Source organism: Schistocerca serialis, chromosome 1, assembly GCF_023864345.2.
Source record: "Schistocerca serialis cubense isolate TAMUIC-IGC-003099 chromosome 1, iqSchSeri2.2, whole genome shotgun sequence".
Classification (NCBI taxonomy): domain Eukaryota; kingdom Metazoa; phylum Arthropoda; class Insecta; order Orthoptera; family Acrididae; genus Schistocerca; species Schistocerca serialis.
In genome coordinates, this window is record NC_064638.1 from 808,903,373 (window position 1) to 808,922,025 (window position 18,653).

At 39.1% G+C, this 18,653-nt stretch overlaps 1 protein-coding gene across 2 annotated transcripts in view; it reads right to left on the reverse strand.

Moving 5' to 3' along the window:
- Window positions 1-18,183, reverse strand: part of LOC126484107 (WD repeat-containing protein 74) — a 106,327-nt gene extending 88,144 nt beyond the window's left edge. The window contains exons 1-2 of one of the 2 annotated variants that reach the window (XM_050107497.1): window positions 18,144-18,183; window positions 17,722-17,802 (exon numbers count right to left, since the gene is read on the reverse strand). In XM_050107497.1, the coding sequence (XP_049963454.1) occupies window positions 17,722-17,779 (58 nt within the window). In that variant the 5' untranslated portion in view covers window positions 17,780-17,802; window positions 18,144-18,183. Of the gene's footprint in view, window positions 1-17,721; window positions 17,803-17,891; window positions 17,941-18,143 lie in introns of those variants that run through there. The other variant, XM_050107488.1, reaches the window with a different exon arrangement.
- Window positions 18,184-18,653: the final 470 nt, after the last annotated feature.

Consider the following 18,653-nt stretch of genomic DNA (forward strand, 5'->3'; position numbering starts at 1 on the left):
GCTTCAAAGTCACTGCAATCAAAAGATACCACATTTTATCACATATTTTAATACTCACAAACTTATAGGGCCTAGAACCACAAAATTTGGCTAGGAGCAAGGTTTCACAGTACAAGCAAAGAGAAAATTATGAAGACTGTTAATTTGTAATTACGTTTCATAAAAAAATATTTCTTAACTGTCATTTGTAATCCGATGTCAAACTTTAAATTAAAACAATCAGCAGGTCTGCATACTGGGTCGTAATGGCAAAGTCAAACATCAGGCAAGGAAGGACTTCATTGTTCATATGACATATTTTAGAATTTATCCATGATCAGAAATGGAGGAGCAATTACTACACACAGATATAGCATTTCACATAGAACTTTAAAGGCCAGTGCTCCATTATTTTCAATGTTTTCCGGAACAGAGGATACAGCTTATACTAAAATGTTTAAATTATCTACAAGATATCAGCACAGGGACAGATTAGTAAGATCATATTAAAAACATACAAATAATTTCCATAAGGCTGTGAATGGCAAGTTTAAAATGTAATCTTAATAAATGTAGTGTTGATTTTTTTCTCCAAGGGAATGCTGAATATCTTCTGCCCACAATGCACACCCGCTTCTTGATGAGATCCTGCTGCCATAGTAGCCTTACCACAAAACAGAATTAAACACAATTACAGGTTTCCTAAACAAAACAAATTATTATTTCAAGTTTTTTACAAATGCAACCCAAACAATGCACCAGCTGAACATTTAAAGGCAAAACCATTACATGCATATGTTCATCAAAATATTAAAATGTATTCCATACTGGTACATTAAAACAGAAATTTAAGTCAACTTTGTGCCTAGCAACATTTACAGTGGAGAAAAAAGCGCTTGTGAGCATCAATGCATCTCAGTACAGTACTGGTGCCATTTGCACCCATTACTATACTGCCCGCGTCCACATTCGTTAATGCAGCACTAACATTATTTTTAAACTCCTACAAGAGCATAGTGAGAAATGACAGTCTGTTGGAGATCCTCTACGCCTGGGAATCATGTACTTTGCTGTCTGCACCTGCAAAGAAGCAGTGTCCCAACAGTTACTGCCAGGTACAGTTATTTGAGTCAGCACTTTCTTAAGATGCCTGAGATGGACAGCAGCCATGCTGTGGCATCAAGTGGTGGCCTTTGTGAAATTGGTGGCCTGGGGCACTCGCAGTTGTGAAATTATGTATTCACAGAGACTACTAATGGCATTTGTTTTGACTTACAAATCTCAACCACTACAGTAATTGGCCATATCGCAAATTATGGTAAGAGATATTGTGAAGACATTACACCTTCAATCTCATTGAAGCACTGAGCTCCAACTAAATGCAGAACTCCTCCCCTTTGAGTTTTATTTATCATCAATATGTCTAGCTAAGTGGACCAAGTAGTTAGTGTAAAAAACAGGCCATGTGCAGATCAAGGAACTTTTCTTTCACTGTATGCACATTTTGCATGTTGGCAAAGTGTCAAATTCACACAGATAAGGGAAGGATTGTTTTATGTGCTCATTGAAACATGAGAAAACAAGCAGTTTGGTTTTAGTATCAATACTTTAAAGTTTGGAGTTTGGTTCCAAGTTTGTTGCTCTCTTCCATTCCTTAGAATACGTACAGCAGCCCAAAGTTCTATAAGGATACCTTGGTGAGTAAATTAATTATATGACCAATCTGCTTATATTTTTCATTATCATTCCATCACTTAGCATCCACCTATTTTATTTTCGCACCAATTGCTTCTGTTTTTTCCTTCGTTTATTTCTGATTTTCGTTGGTATCTGGTAATATTTCGTTTTTTATTTTTAATTTTATCTGCCATCTCCAGGCTGTTTGCCAACAACTCATTATTTAGCTGTAATCTTTAATGTTACTATCAATAAATCTTGAATACTTCTCTTCTATGCCTCCTGATTCATCCTGATTTTGCATCTTGAGTGTCTTTTTCTTCCTTTCATAGTTATACATACTTGTAGAATTTCTACAGTCTGGTATACCTCTTATGGCATACTGTCAATAAATCATTTGTTCAGGTCACCTGAACATTCAGTACTTGGTGTTGGTTTTGATCCTTAACATAATAATGATGTGGCATGTAACATCTTATATGATGTGGCAGATCCAAAATGTAACATGTAACAGGACGGCATTTTGAAGCAAATGTGTTGCTTGTGGTGGAACTCTCATACTGTTGAATTTCAATGTGAGGAAAGTGTGTGTGTTACTTGTAAAAGTTCATTTTATGAAAAGGAAAGTTGCTACTCACCATGTAGCAGAGATGCTGAGTTGCAGGTAGGCAATTGTTGTGCCTACCTGCAACTCAGCATCTCCACTATATGGTGAGTAGCAACTTTCCTTTTCAGAATGTTGTTACAGTCCATCCTAGATTTTCCATTGTTTGATTTAAAAGTTCACTTTGTGGGGTATGACACCTTGCATGAGACTTTAAAACATAGACATCATATGTGGAGCCAGGTGATGGTCAATACACCATGTATGATCAGTTTTCTGTGAAATTAAAGTGTTTTGGCAGACTAAATTGCAAAAAGCAATGGAGGTGATGAAGATTTCTTCATCACAGATATGGTGACATGAGGACAACATGTGGAGACACATACAAGGTGATTCACGAAGATACGCAAATATTTTAATATGTTATTCTAAAAGTAAAACCAAAGAAAAAAATTCATACTAACATAGATCTGCAAATGTTTAGTTACGGAGTTACAGCTAATAAAAGATTTTGCCTGAAATTTAACAACTTTGCTAATATAAAGCCACCGCAAAACTGCACGAGGTTAAAGTAAAGCACGATGTCCATTTATTTTGTTGTTATTGGTCTGGTGAATCTAATAAAACATGTCCCAGACGTGTATCTGCAGTAGTTTTCAAGAACATCCAGAGAAACAAAGATGTAATTTCGTAAAATTTTTAATTTATTGACTACTTGGCCCAATTTGTTTTTTTTTTAATTCTAGACAATTGCACAAAGTTTTCAACATGTATACACATACAGCTAAGACAATAGAATATTACAAGGGAACTCCGGACTGCCGTGGAATCAGTAAGAAGGAACAGTATTTACCCACGGCTGAACCAGCTCATCAATGTCCAGCCAGCTGGGCCGTAAGTGACGCAAAGTCTGCCTCTGTCAGTGCCATCGCTGTAACTCAATCACATTAAGGTTGCAAACCATTAACCGCCACCTGTCTGCCCAGCCTGGATGGCCAACACTCCACCAGCCACCTGCTCCTGCTCTCCAGTTCAAATTTGTTCAAATGTGTGTGAAATCTTATGGGACTTAACTCCTAAGGTCATCAGTGCCCTGCTCTCCAGTTGTGAGTCCACATATCAACCTCGGCCAACACCATCGCCATCCCCCTCGGACATCGTGGCCTGCTTTAAAGACAGATGATGATGATGCTGCTGGCTGGCTTAGCTCCGCACTGCAGCCACATGAAGACTCGTGCAGTATCTGCATCACTGTCACTGAGACAGCACACCAGGCTGATACTCCACTCGGTAAGTAGCTCACCTCTCTGTGCCACTGGTCTTACTACTCCTGCCGCTCAGCACGGAATATTACATGAAGATGGAAATGCGCTTGAGGGACTGTACAAGCCGGACTGAATCATTAAAGACTTGTTCATGTTCATGGACGACTCATGTTGAATGATTGGATAAAAGACTGCATGTGTCCACCAGTGGGCTGTCTGCCACTTTCCTCAAACATCTCCCATGTCTCTGAAACCATCTATGGCCACAGGAAGACTTGCGCCCATCCTGACAAGTAAGAACTGCTCATGTTAACTTCAGTTTACTTGTTGCAGCTATCCCTGCCCTGGTACATTTTGTTGTCCAATATGGACAATTCTGTATTCTACCATCTATATTTGATGTCAAAACTGAGATGGTTTGGAGTCTGATGAACCAACAACAAACAAGAAAATATGCAGCATACTGATGGCAGAAGACTACAAGCAGTGATTCAACAGGGACAGCAAGATATGTAAGCAGCAACACGAACCTTTTTACTTTCCCTCATGGGGTTCCCTACATTCTCTGGTTTGACATTTCCTTACCTTTTTATGTGATTTCAGGGCTTTGGAGTTCAGTACGGAACTGAGGGTCGAATCATTAAATCCAGCTACATGCACCCAGTGCAATTTACCTGGACACTCTGCCCTATGCATATCCCATAGTATGTTGGGTTTGCTATAAAATATGGCACTACACCAACCAGTGAAGACAGTGTGCCTGGCTCAGGCATGGAAAACCTTGGGTACCCGTAAACTTCGGTAATTTCATATGGATAAGCGAGAGGAGGCATAAGGATTTTTGCTGTAAATAAGGAATTGTATAAAGTAGAGGTTTTAGGATGAGAAAGGACAATAAGAGTATATCAGTAATTAGCGATAGGCATAACATAGGATTTAAGATCATGGCTAAGGTAGGAATGTCAGAAAATGTAATCTGGGGAGTGTGACACCCAGAACAAATAGTTAACAGGTACTTCCGAGGTTGTTAAGATAGGTCTAAGCCCTGGTAAAATGTCAATTAGTTAGAACTGGAATAAAGAGTCACAATGGTATTGTTAGATTAGGTTTTATTGTCTTCACATCACACATCACAATAGTATTGTTAGATTAGGTTTTATTGTCTTCACATCATGCGGCATTGTTTGAAAACAGCCAAAGTGCTAAAGTATCACACGGATGCTAGATGCATCATAAGCTGTAATGTAGTCAATTAAATCACTGCAGGTGCCTCAAGAAGCAATGCTCATAATAGTGGTAGATCCACAAGCAATAGCTGACAGAGATAAAGGAATGACATAGTGCGAAAATCTATCAGAAGTTGGAAGAGAGGTGACAGTAAAGAAATTAAGGAGATTTTTTAGTGTATGACACATGTGGGGCTGTTATAGAGCCTTTGATCAGGGAAGAATTAAGTACAGCACAGGTGCGTCTGATACAGTGCCTGTGGCTGGGAAAATGTTGGGGTTTTTGCACAGCACAGGTGAAACTGCTGCAGCTCCTAGGGCTGGGTCAGTGGTATCAGTGAGTTCTTGAAGCAGGGCCACTGGATAAATCTCTCAGAGCAAAAGGAATTAATTAAGGAATCAATAAAGGGTGAAAAGCGGAAGAAAGTTCAGACAGATTCCCAAGTCATGATGTCTTGAAATTGTGACCAAAGCTAGGTTACCATAGATCTCTTACTGTTGTCGAGTAAAATATTCTGGATGTTGTTGTTGTTGTGGTCTTCAGTCCTGAGACTGGTTTGATGCAGCTCTCCATGCTACTCTATCCTGTGCAAGCTTTTTCATCTCCCAGTACCTACTGCAGCCTACATCCTTCTGAATCTGCTTAGTGTATTCATCTCTTGGTCTCCCTCTACGATTTTTACCCTCCACGCTGCCCTCCAATACTAAATTGGTGATCCCTTGATGCCTCAGAACATGTCCCACCAACCGATCCCTTCTTCTGGTCAAGTTGTGCCACAAACTTCTCTTCTCCCCAATCCTATTCAATACTTCCTCATTAGTTATGTGATCTACCCATCTAATCTTCAGCATTCTTCTGTAGCACCACATTTCTAAAGCTTCTATTCTCTTCTTGTCCAAACTATTTATCGTCCATGTTTCACTTCCATACATGGCTACACTCCATACGAATACTTTCAGAAATGACTTCCTGACACTTAAATTAATACTGGATGTTAACAAATTTCTCTTCTTCAGAAATGCTTTCCTTGCCATTGCCAGCCTACATTTTATATCCTCTCTACATCGACCATCATCAGTTATTTTGCTCCCCAAATAGCAAAACTCCTTTACTACTTTAAGTGCCTCATTTCCTAATCTAATTCCCTCAGCATCACCCGACTTAATTAGACTACATTCCATTATCCTTGTTTTGCTTTTGTTGATGTCCATCTTATATCCTCCTTTCAAGACACTGTCCATTCCATTCAACTGCTCTTCCAAGTCCTTTGCTGTCTCTGACAGAATTACAATGTCATCGGCGAACCTCAAAGTTTTTATTTCTTCTCCATGAATTTTAATACCTACTCCGAATTTTTCTTTTGTTTCCTTTACTGCTTGCTCAATATACAGATTGAACAACATCGGGGAGAGGCTACAACCCTGTCTTACTCCCTTCCCAACCACTGCTTCCCTTTCATGTCCCTCGACTCTTATAACTGCCATCTGGTTTCCGTACAAATTGTAAATAGCCTTTCGCTCCCTGTATTTTACCCCTGCCACCTTTAGAATTTGAAAGAGAGTATTCCAGTCAACATTGTCAAAAGCTTTCTCTAAGTCTACAAATGCTAGAAACGTAGGTTTGCCTTTCCTTAATCTTTCTTCTAAGATAAGTCGTAAGGTCAGTATTGCCTCACGTGTTCCAGTGTTTTTACGGAATCCAAACTGATCTTCCCCGAGGTTGGCTTCTACTAGTTTTTCCATTCGTCTGTAAAGAATTCGTGTTAGTACTTTGCAGCTGTGACTTATTAAGCTGATAGTTCGGTAATTTTCACATCTGTCAACACCTGCTTTCTTTGGGATTGGAATTATTATATTCTTCTTGAAGTCTGAGGGTATTTCGCCTGTTTCATACATCTTGCTCACCAGATGGTAGAGTTTTGTCAGGACTGGCTCTCCCACGGCCGTCAGTAGTTCCAATGGAATATTGTCTACTCCGGGGGCCTTGTTTCGACTCAGGTCTTTCAGTGCTCTGTCAAACTCTTCACGCAGTATCATATCTCCCATTTCATCTTCATCTACATCCTGTTCCAGTTCCATAATATTGTCCTCAAGTACATCGCCCTTGTATAGACCCTCTATATACTCCTTCCACCTTTCTGCTTTCCCTTCTTTGCTTAGAACTGGGTTTCCATCTGAGCTCTTGATATTCATACAAGTCGTTCTCTTATCTCCAAAGGTCTCTTTAATTTTCCTGTAGGCGGTATCTATCTTACCCCTAGTGAGATAGGCCTCTACATCCTTACATTTGTCCTCTAGCCATCCCTGCTTAGCCATTTTGCACTTCCTGTCGATCTCATTTTTGAGACGTTTGTATTCCTTTTTGCCTGTTTCACTTACTGCATTTTTATATTTTCTCCTTTCATCAATTAAATTCAATATTTCTTCTGTTACCCAAGGATTTCTACTAGCCCTCGTCTTTTTACCTACTTGATCCTCTGCTGCCTTCACTATTTCATCCCTCAAAGCTACCCATTCTTCTTCTACTGTACTTATTTCCCCCATTCCTGTCAATTGCTCCCTTATGCTCTCCCTGAATCTCTGTACAACCTCTGGTTCTTTTAGTTTATCCAGGTCCCATCTCCTTAAATTCCTACCTTTTTGCAGTTTCTTCAGTTTTAATCTACAGGTCATAACCAATAGATTGTGGTCAGAGTCCACATCTGCCCCTGGAAATGTCTTACAATTTAAAACCTGGTTCCTAAATCTCTGTCTTACCATTATATAATCTATCTGATACCTTTTAGTATCTCCAGGGTTCTTCCATGTATACAACCTTCTTTCATGATTCTTAAACCAAGTGTTAGTTATGATTATGTTGTGCTCTGTGCAAAATTCGACCAGGCGGCTTCCTCTTTCATTTCTGTCCCCCAATCCATATTCACCTACTATGTTTCCTTCTCTCCCTTTTCCTACACTCGAATTCCAGTCACCCATGACTATTAAATTTTCGTCTCCCTTCACAATCTGAATAATTTCTTTTATTTCATCATACATTTCTTCAATTTCTTCGTCATCTGCAGAGCTAGTTGGCATATAAACTTGTACTACTGTAGTAGGCGTGGGCTTCGTATCTATCTTGGCCACAATAATGCGTTCACTCTGCTGTTTGTAGTAGCTTACCCGCATTCCTATTTTCCTATTCATTATTAAACCTACTCCTGCATTACCCCTATTTGATTTTGTATTTATAACCCTGTAGTCACCTGACCAGAAGTCTTGTTCCTCCTGCCACCGAACTTCACTAATTCCCACTATATCTAACTTCAACCTATCCATTTCCCTTTTTAAATTTTCTAACCTACCTGCCCGATTAAGGGATCTGACATTCCACGCTCCGATCCGTAGAACGCCAGTTTTCTTCCTCCTGATAACGACATCCTCTTGAGTAGTCCCCGCCCGGAGATCCGAATGGGGGACTATTTTACCTCCGGAATATTTTACCCAAGAGGACGCCATCATCATTTAATCATACAGTAAAGCTGCATGCCCTCGGGAAAAATTACGGCTGTAGTTTCCCCTTGCTTTCAGCCGTTCGCAGTACCAGCACAGCAAGGCCGTTTTGGTTATTGTTACAAGGCCAGATCAGTCAATCATCCAGACTGTTGCCCTTGCAACTACTGAAAAGGCTGCTGTCCCTCTTCAGGAACCACACGTTTGTCTGGCCTCTCAACAGATACCCCTCCGTTGTGGTTGCACCTACGGTACGGCTATCTGCATCGCTGAGGCACGCAAGCCTCCCCACCAACGGCAAGGTCCATGGTTCATGGGGGGGGGGATAGCTAAGGTATAAGAATATGGAGCAAAAGAACAGTGCACAAACCACAGAGTTCATACAGGCTAGTATCACTACACAATATGGCAGTACACAAACCATCCTGTTTGCATAGGTCAGTCCTGTTCCCCCTCAGTTAAGGTAAAATGTAGCCCACAGCACATGTATTCTCCTTTTTAGTGTATTATGATAAGCTGTTTAGTTCTTGGATACTAGTGTAAACTTGTAGATATATTTCATTATTTGCTAGATCATGGTGTTAAATTAACCGGGTAGTATGCATATAGATTAATGAAAAGAGAATTGTGAGGTCAAGGGATGCCTTTTGTTTTAATGTTAGTGCCGGATAGCATGTCATATTGTTTGTATACATGTGGGGAACATCTTAGTGTAGTATTGGAGAATTATATTTGATTTAGTTAGAGGAACACGATGAAAGTAACTGAGAATATGTGAGATGTGAATCTTCGTGGGGAAAATATAAGGTCGACTAGCTGACAGGATGCTATTCCTAGTCCATGCTGTGAAATAACACTGCTGCTATCAGGACTGAAAGTAAAAAGTGTGCAAATGAGGACATATGGACTCAGTGAATGTGAGAAAATGCAGATAACTGCTAGTGAAGTCCGTCAAATAATGTACAGTGTGATACCATGATTGCAGGAGCAAATATGAATTTAAATAAACTAGTGTTTTTATGTCAGTAAAATTCGGGGGTGAATTTTTTTTCCACAGGAGAGAGGAGATTGTAACAGGGAAAAAAATTTAGGAGACCTTGAAGCAGAAGTCAGAGCCCATAACTGCATTGAGGTCACAGCAAGACAGCAGATGCTGGTCACTGAGACGTGTGGTCAGCTCCAGTGTCATAAGACTGCAAACACCAGAACCAGGCAATAGCCCAATGTCATGTAATCAATGAAGCCAGACCGGCCTACTGCCATCCTGTTATAGTGGGGTTAACAGATTTTTGGCTTTGGTTCATATGTGACAAGAGGTGTGTCATATTTTTCATTTGCCACAACTCAAAATTCCACAATTCCTACTTGTGTGACATTAATTACAAAGTCTCTTCCTGTTTGTCATGTATGACGTCACATGCCATATGAACTTTACATCTTGGGACAACAGGATGGCAAACATCCCCTATGGAGCTCGTGCAGGGCACTAAAATCCCTTATTTAATGTTTCCACTATGTTACCTTATTCCTGTAAATCATCTGTCAAAATTACATCAACGTTAAGCATATATATATCACTGATCAATAAACTCAAGTATGATTTGTTTTATAAACCTAATGTATTTATTGGAATCATGCTACCATACATAAAACCACTTGCTTATTATTAAACAATGCATTTAAGTCAGAATGAGGGAGTGTTGTTTAAACTGTGGACAAAGTGTATCATCAAAGTAACTTGAATAGTACACTATATGTATTAATAAACAACATTCTGAAGTTTGAAAAGTTATAACAAGCAGTGACACTTCATGTTAACTGTAGCTTTCAACCAACTGCAATTACACATAGACAATAGACATCAATCATCAACAGCCGACACTCAATATTAGTTATTCTTGGAGAAATGTGAACAAACTATTTTTTCCAGTGTGTATAGTTGAGCATAAGACACTTTGTGCTCAGTGCATTAGACCTCTGTGAAATGATGTTATATGGTTGCTGACTGGCAACGAGATCATATGCATAGCCTATATGTAAAATGTATTCATGTGTTAATAAAACATAAGTGTTATTTTGTTCCTAAACATTTTTTCCACGTCACTTTGCTGCACTAAAAAAAGAATCTAACATGTTATGGGCCCAGCTCTGAATTAAAGTGAGTTAATAAATTTCACGGTGACATGTTTTTGCACTAAAGTGTGCAGAAGTTCATATAAAGTTCCATTGACTGCACAGTGAATAAAAGTGACTGTTAATATGAGTACAACACAAACACCGCAAATAGAGTGGCTCATAGATCGTGAGAATTATGCAACTTGGAAATTTGCTGTTGAGGCGTATTTGCAATTGGATGACCTTTGGGATGTCGTAATTGGTACACTGAAACTTATGAAACCAAGTTTTTCTGCTAAGAAATGGAATGCGAAATCAAAACTAATCCTTTTGATTGAGCCAGTAAATTATGTTCACATAGAAAAGACTATGTCAGCAAAGGAGGACTGGAACAAACTGAAAAATGCATTTGAAGATGGAAGTTTAACCAGTAAAGTAGGATTACTTTGTGAGCTGATAACTACAAGATTAAACAAGTACAAAAATGCGGATGAATATGTGAATAAAATAATTTCAATCTCACATCATCTGAGGAACACTGGTTGTGAAACCGCAAAGAATGATTTGGCACTTCATTGTTAGCTGGACTACCAGAGAAATATTCACCAATGATTATGGGTTTGGGAAGTTCGGGAATACCCATTACAGCAGACAGTGTGAAGGTAAAGATTCAGCAGATGTGAAAAATGAGCCAGTTTCTTATGATCTAAAGATAGAAACAGTGTCAACTTTACACTCTAAATACAAGAAGAAGAAACCAATACAATGCTTGAGATGGCAGAAGATTGGAACTTTTCCTTCACAGTGTAACAAAAGGTTGAGTATCAATGAAAAGAAGCATTTTAATTCAAATAGTCCTGAGAGGAAAACTACCCATACAAGTAAGGCACTTTCTGCTTTTTATTCTTTCAGTGAAGCAAGCGACAATCATCTAGAATGATTTCTAAATTCAGGAGCATCTGTGCATATTATTAAAACTCCATCAGTTTTGTATGGTACAATTCAAGGATTGACATTAGAATTTCCACAGTTGAGGGGTCTAAGTTAAAGTGTGAACTCGCAGGAAAAGCTGACTTTAATTTGTTACTGAATGGGGAAAAACAAATTGTTACTGCTCATGATGTACATTATGTGAAGAATATTGCAACTGACTTGGTGTCAGTAAGCGAAATAGTAAAGAAGGGTAACAAGGTTATCTTCGATATAGCAGGCGCCAAAATAATTGACTCATGTGACGATATTGTAGCTACTGTAACTTATGTAAACTGTACTTACACATTAAATACAGTTCAAGATATAGCTGAAACTGGAAATCACCATGTTTACGCTGTATAATGTTTCTTGTGGCATAGGAGATTTGGACATCTGAATAGACAAAGTATGGCATTATTGGAGAATATGGCAACTGAAATGCCAAACTGTGGAAAGAATAACATACAATGTGAGGCATGTTTGCAAGGGAAGCAGGGTACTCAAATCAGATCTACTCAAGTCTTGCAACTCATTCATACAGATCTCTGTGGACATACGGAGAATAAATCCTTAGGAGGTAATACTATTTCCTGACATTCACAGACGATTGTTCTAGATACATTCATGTTTACTTTGTAAGCACTAAGGATCAAGTGAGTGATGTATTTGCTGTTTATTGCAAAATGGTCAAAAGAAAGATGGGAAGGAAAAATTAAAATTATTAAATCAGACAACGGATCAGAATATATAAACAGATAGTTTAAGGTACAGTTGAATGATATTTGTATCAGGCATGAGACTACCATTCACTACAGTCCCTCTCAGAATGGAGTTGCAGAATGTGCAAATAGAATTATTGCAGAAAAGGTAAGAATTATGCTAAGTGATGCTGAGCTACCTATGTGTTTCTGGGCAGAGGCATATTAACAGTAGAGTACTTAATTAACAGATCATCTACCAAAGCTGTGAGAAACCAGACACCTTATGAAGTATGGAGTTGGAAAAAATTGGACCTAAGGCACTTGAAAATCTTTCGATGTGAAGCCAAGATTCAAATTACAAAACCATTCAGACGTAAACGGGGTGCAAAATCGCAGAAAGATATTTTTGTTGGATACTGTGAGAATTCCAAAGGATACAGATTTCATAATCCTGTGAATATGAAGATAATAAGCAGTAGAGATGCAGTATTTTTAGAGGATTCTGAACATTAAATAAAGGAAAACAGTCAAAATAATACAGAAATTCAACCAAATATAAGGTGTGATAATGCTTAAAAAGAGATGAAAACTGAAACAGAGGAAGATAAGGATGAAGAGCAAACTGATATGCTACCTGAGAGTGAAACTGAGGATGAAGATTCAATAGTGGAAGTCAGTTTAAGGTGTTTTACACACCAAAATGACATCCAGAGTATGAAACGTATGCTGCTGAAACTTTCAGGCAAGTGCCAGTGCTCGAAGTTGGAAAGAGGCAATGGAAAAGGAATTACAGTCATTTTTGGATAATGATACATATGAATAGGTTGACATGCCTGAAGATAAAAAGCCACTAAGAACAGGATGGGAACTGAATATCAAAAATCCTGAGAGTGCAACACAAAAATTCGAGGCCAGATTGATAGTTACAAGATATTATCAGAGAGAAGGAATACATTATCATGAGACTTTCTCACAGTAGTGAAATATTCACCATTAACAAACGTTTTAGCTCTTGCAGTAAGAGAAAATCTATTAATTCATCAAATGGATGTGTAAACAGCCCATATGAATGGAAAGCTGGAAGAGGAAATACATGTGATCCCACCTGATGAAGTTAAAAGACCTTATCAAGGGAAAGAGGAAGTTTGGTGTTTGAAAACGGCATGTACAGATTAAAGCAGAGTGGCCACTGCTGGAATAAATGTTTCTATAAAACTTTGGTAAAACTGGGCCTGCCACAGTCATAATCAGATCAAAGTATAAATTATAAAAGATGCAAGGAAGATATTACAAGCATGGCCAAATGGGCAGATATATATATATATATATATTTGCCAACAGTGAAAATAAAATGGAGCCTTCAAAAATGGTTACAGTCAGAATTTAATATGCATGACTTAGATGAAATTAGACAATACTTAGGCATCAAGATTCTAAGAAGTACCAACATGGAAGAATTATGGATTGATCAATCTCTGTATACAAGAAAACTGACCGAGTTAGGTACAACAGTGGTTAACACAATCAACTCGTATTCGCGAGGATGACGGTTCTAACCTGCATCCAGCCATCCTGATTCAAGCTTTCCATGATTTGCCTAAATTGCTTACGGCAAATGGTTCCTTTGAAAGGGCACAGCCGACTTCCTTCCCCATCTATATCTGCATCCATACTCCACAAGCCACCTGACAGTGTGTGGCGGAGGGTACCTTGAATACCTTTATCAATTCTCCCTTCTATTCCAGTCTCGTATTGTTCGTGGAAAGAATGATTGACGGTATGCCGCTGTGTGGGCTCTAATCTCTCTGATTTTATCCTCATAGTCTCTTCGTGAGATATACGTAGGAGGGAGCAATATACTGCTGGACTCCTCGGTGAAGGTATGTTCTCGTAACTTTAACAAAAGCCCGTACCAAACTACTGAGCGTCTCTCTTGCAGAGTCTTCGACTGGAGTTTATCTATCATCTTTCGGGATTACTACATGAACCTGTAATGAAGCGCGCTGCTCTCCGTTGGATCTTCTCTATCTCTTCTATCAACCCTATCTGGTACAAATCCCACACCGGTGAGCAGTATACAAGCAGTGGGCGAACAAGTGAACTGTAACCTACTTCCTTTGTTTTCGGACTGCATTTCCTTAGGATTCTTCCAATGAATCTCAGCCTGGCATCTGCTTTACCGAAGATTAATTTCATACGGTCATTCCATTTTAAATCACTCCTAATGCCTACTCCCAGATAATTTATGGAATTAACTGCTTCCAGTTGCTGATCTGCTATATTGTAGCTAAGTGATATAAAGGATCTTTCTTTCTTTGTATTCACAGCACATTACACTTGTCTACATTGAGATTCAATTGCCAATCCCTGCACCATGCATCAATTCGTTGCAGATCCTCCTGCATTTCAGTACAATTTTCCATTGTTACAACCTCTCCATATACTACAGCATCATCTGCAAATAGTCTCAGTGAACTTCCGATGTTATCCACACAGTCATTTATGTTGTTGTGGTCTTCAGTCCTGAGACTGGTTTGATGCATCTCTCCATGCTACTCTATCCTGTGCAAGCTTCTTCATCTCCCAGTACCTACTGCAACCTACATCCTTCTGAATCTGCTTGGTGTATTCATCTCTTGGTCTCCCTCTACGATTTTTACCCTCCACACTGCCCTCCAGTACTAAATTGGTTTATATATATTGTTAATAGTAACAGTCCTGCGACACTCCCTGTGGTACACCTGAAATCACTCTTACTTCAGAAGACTTCTCTCCATTGAGAATGACATGCTGCTTTCTGTTATCTAGGAACTCTTCAATCCAATCACACAATTTGTCTGATAGTCCATATTCTCTTCTTTTGTTCATTAAACACCTGTGGGGAACTGTATCAAATGCCTTGTGGAAGCCAGGAAACATTGCATCTACCTGGGAACATGCATCTATGGCTGTCTGTGTCTTGTGGACGATTAGCACGAGCTGGGTTTCACATGATCATCTTTTTCGAAACCCATGCTGATTCCTACAGAGTAGATTTCTAGTCTCCAGAAAGTCATTATACTCTAACATAATACTTGTTCCAAAATTCTACAACTGATCGACGTTAGAGATATAGGTCTATAGTTCTGCACATCTGTTTGTTGTCCCTTCTTGAAAACGGCAATGACCTGTGCCCTTTTCCAATATTTTGGAATGCTACGCTCTTCTAGAGACCTACGATACACCGCTGCAAGAAGGGGAGCAACTTCCTTTGCTTATTCTGTGTAAAAATACCCCATCAGGCCAAGCAACTTCCTTTGCTTATTCTGTGTAAAAATACCCCATCAGGCCAAGCGGCATTTCCTCTTTAGAGCAATTGGGCTGATGACCTCATGGTCTGGTGCTCTCCCCCATATCAACCAACCAACTAGAAAAATCTTACAAAAGTTTGGTGTGGGACATTGTAAGCCTCAATGGTAAAGAGTGCTAAACTGTTAATAACTGATGAGGGAAGAAATGTAAAGAAAGTGTACTCTATCTGGAAGCTGTAGGAAGTCTACTGTACTTAGCACACAATTCCAGACCAAACATTCCATTTGCCACAAATGCTGTAAGCAAGTTTTGCAATGTTACAAGAAAAAAACAATGGCTGGCACTCAATGGGATATTCAGAATTTAAGGGCAACTAATGATTACTAGCTAAAATATTCTAAAAAAGGGACACACAAATTTAGAAGGGTACAGTGATGCAGACTGGAGAAGTAACCTGGAAAGCAGACACTACCACTGGAAACTGCTTTAAATAACGCGAGCCTTGATATTCAGGTAATGCAAGAGACAGAGAAAAGCTGCTTTGAACGTTGTGGAAGCTGAATATATGGCTTTATTGTCCACTAGCCAAGAAGCTCTGTGGATCAGAATACTGATGGGTGAAATAAATCTCTTACATATATAAAACCAACTGTGATATTTTGCGATAACGTGGGAGCTGTTAAGCTTGCCAACAATAATGTCACCAGTGTGAGAACCTACCATACTGACATAAACCGACATTTTACCAGAGATCATCTGGAGCAGGAAAATATAACCATCAATTATCTGTGCACAGAAGAAATGTTATCAGATCTCCTGAACAGGACTCTCAATAAAGATAAGTTTCAGAAGATGGTGAACCATTACGATCTAATCTGTGATGTGTAGTGTTCCCTATCTGAGAAACATTTGTTCAAGCGAGAGTGTTGGAGAAATGTGAACAAAGTATTTTTCTAGTGTGTATAGCTGTGCATAGGACATTTGGTGTTGAGAGTATTAGACCTCTGTGAAATGATATTCTATGGTTGTAGATTGGCAATGATACTGTGTGCATAGCCTGTATGTAAAATGAGTTCATGTGTTAATTAAATATAAGTTTTACTTTGTGCCTAAACAATTTTTCAAATTTTCCACATCATTTCATTGGACAAAACAAAGAATCCAACAGTTGAAACTTCCTGGCAGATTAAAACTCTGTGCCGGACCGAGACTCAAACTCGGGACCTTTGCCTTTCGCGGGCAAGTGCTCTACTAACTGAGCTACCCAAGCACGACTCACGCACCGTCCTCCCTGCTTTACTTCTGCCAGTATCTCGTCTCCTACGTTCCAGTACCTCAGTTGGTAGAGCACTTGCCCGCAAAAGGCAAAGGTCCCGAGTTTGAGTCTCGATCCGGCACACAGTTTTAATCTGCCAGGAAGTTTCATATAAGCACACACTCCGCTGCAGAGTGAAAATCTCATTCTGAATCCAACAGTTGTCTGTAGTACAAATACGGTTACAATTCAAGTATGTATTAACACAAAATACTAGTAAATAACCAGCTTGTAGCCATATTAACATACGAAAGTGTAAGTTGAATGTAAACTGAGTCATTACACACCATCACATTTAATTGCACAAATGATCCATGGAACATCAAAGTAACTCTGGGAGGGGAGGCATGTGGATCGAGTTAAAATGGAATAACAGGCAGAAATGGCCAATACAGATTACATCTGCAAAACAATGAACATAAGTAGTGAACAATGAACATACGTAATAACCGAAATTTACATTGCTAAGTTTAGAGGGCCATACTCGGGTAAACTGTATAAGGACTGGTTGACAAAGGGATCTCTATAAGGCCTGGTTGACAAAGGACTCTCTAGAAATAGATTATGGATATACGAGATTTTGTTGTAATATCATTAACATAGTGTGGCAGACCACGTGGCCTATATAGCTCAGTAATGGTAAAAAACTTTGTCAGTAAGATGTTGTAACAGGTCATAGATTTAGACAATTAGGCTAGAACGGAAACATCCTTTTATTCAACACAAACACATCATTAGATTTGTGGTGCCGAAGTCACCATATTATAAGTCATTGAATTTAATTGGTCTTATTTCTCACTATTACACGTGTGTCCGTGTCGCATGAAATCGCCAGCAGGAGGGGGATACCTGATGCTTATGGGGGAAAAAAAAGTCCACATACAGTTAATGAGGGGAGAATCTTCACAACCTGTTGTCACTCAACTAATGTCATAAAAGATGAACCACATGGAACTGGAAAGGTAGCTAGTTATCACTATTTTATAAAACATATTTATCGGAAAAACAATTTCTAAGCCGCAGTCACCGGCGTTTAGTGGCTGTTGAAAATTCTGCATGACTTTTAAGCAAAGGGTAGACTTACCTTTAAAAGTTCCTAAAAGACAACCGGCAAATATATTCGAATCTCGCTTGTAAGACATGGTGGACAACCTCTCGACTACATCTGTAACAACACACAGTTACACACGCACCGTAACACACCGTCAAACAATAAACACACACTAGAGCACGTGTTCAAATCAAAATATTTACATTCTGTCTTACAAGCAAGAGCAAAGATAACAAGACGTTATTCTACTCGAACTAATTTCTGAGCATAGATGTTAGCAGAACAATAGTAATCGTCACAATATGCTGCATAGTTTGACTAAAGGCGAGACATCTTTACGTATATGGCCTGAAAAGCGTCATTATGTTATTTTCATGGGAAAAATATTTAGTTTCTTCGTTACTTTTTCAAACTCAGACATTAGATTTTATTTTCAGCCAGCTCGTTCTCCGTACCAGAGTTAACGGAACGGAAAGCGTCGCCGTCAAAAAGAGGTACGTGCACACCAGACAGAAAGTCAATACCTCATTTCTCTTAATTTAACCTAGCACCGAAAGGTAACGTTGTGGTTGTCATTAAATGGAATGACATGTCTGTATTTGTATATACGTCAGGAGAGGTACTGTTGCTGCGTTCCTTTCCGAGTTATACTTCGGCTTTCTCGAAGGCATCAATAAATGTCTGTGTTGTCAAGGTATCGTCGTGACTCCGGCAGCCATACTAGAAGAAGAATTAAGTCAGAAGCTCTTTATATTTTGGAACCTTTTACGTATCGTATCTTGATATCGTATTCCTGTAGGAATAGCATCCAGTGCATCAACCTACTGTGTAGTAAACGTCTACTCATCAGAAAGGATAAAGCTTGACGATTTGTATCAATATGGATTTCTGATCGCCATACTAGTGTTTGAAATCTTTGAATACTCCACACAATCGCCAATAGTTCTTTTTCGGTAGCTGTGTAA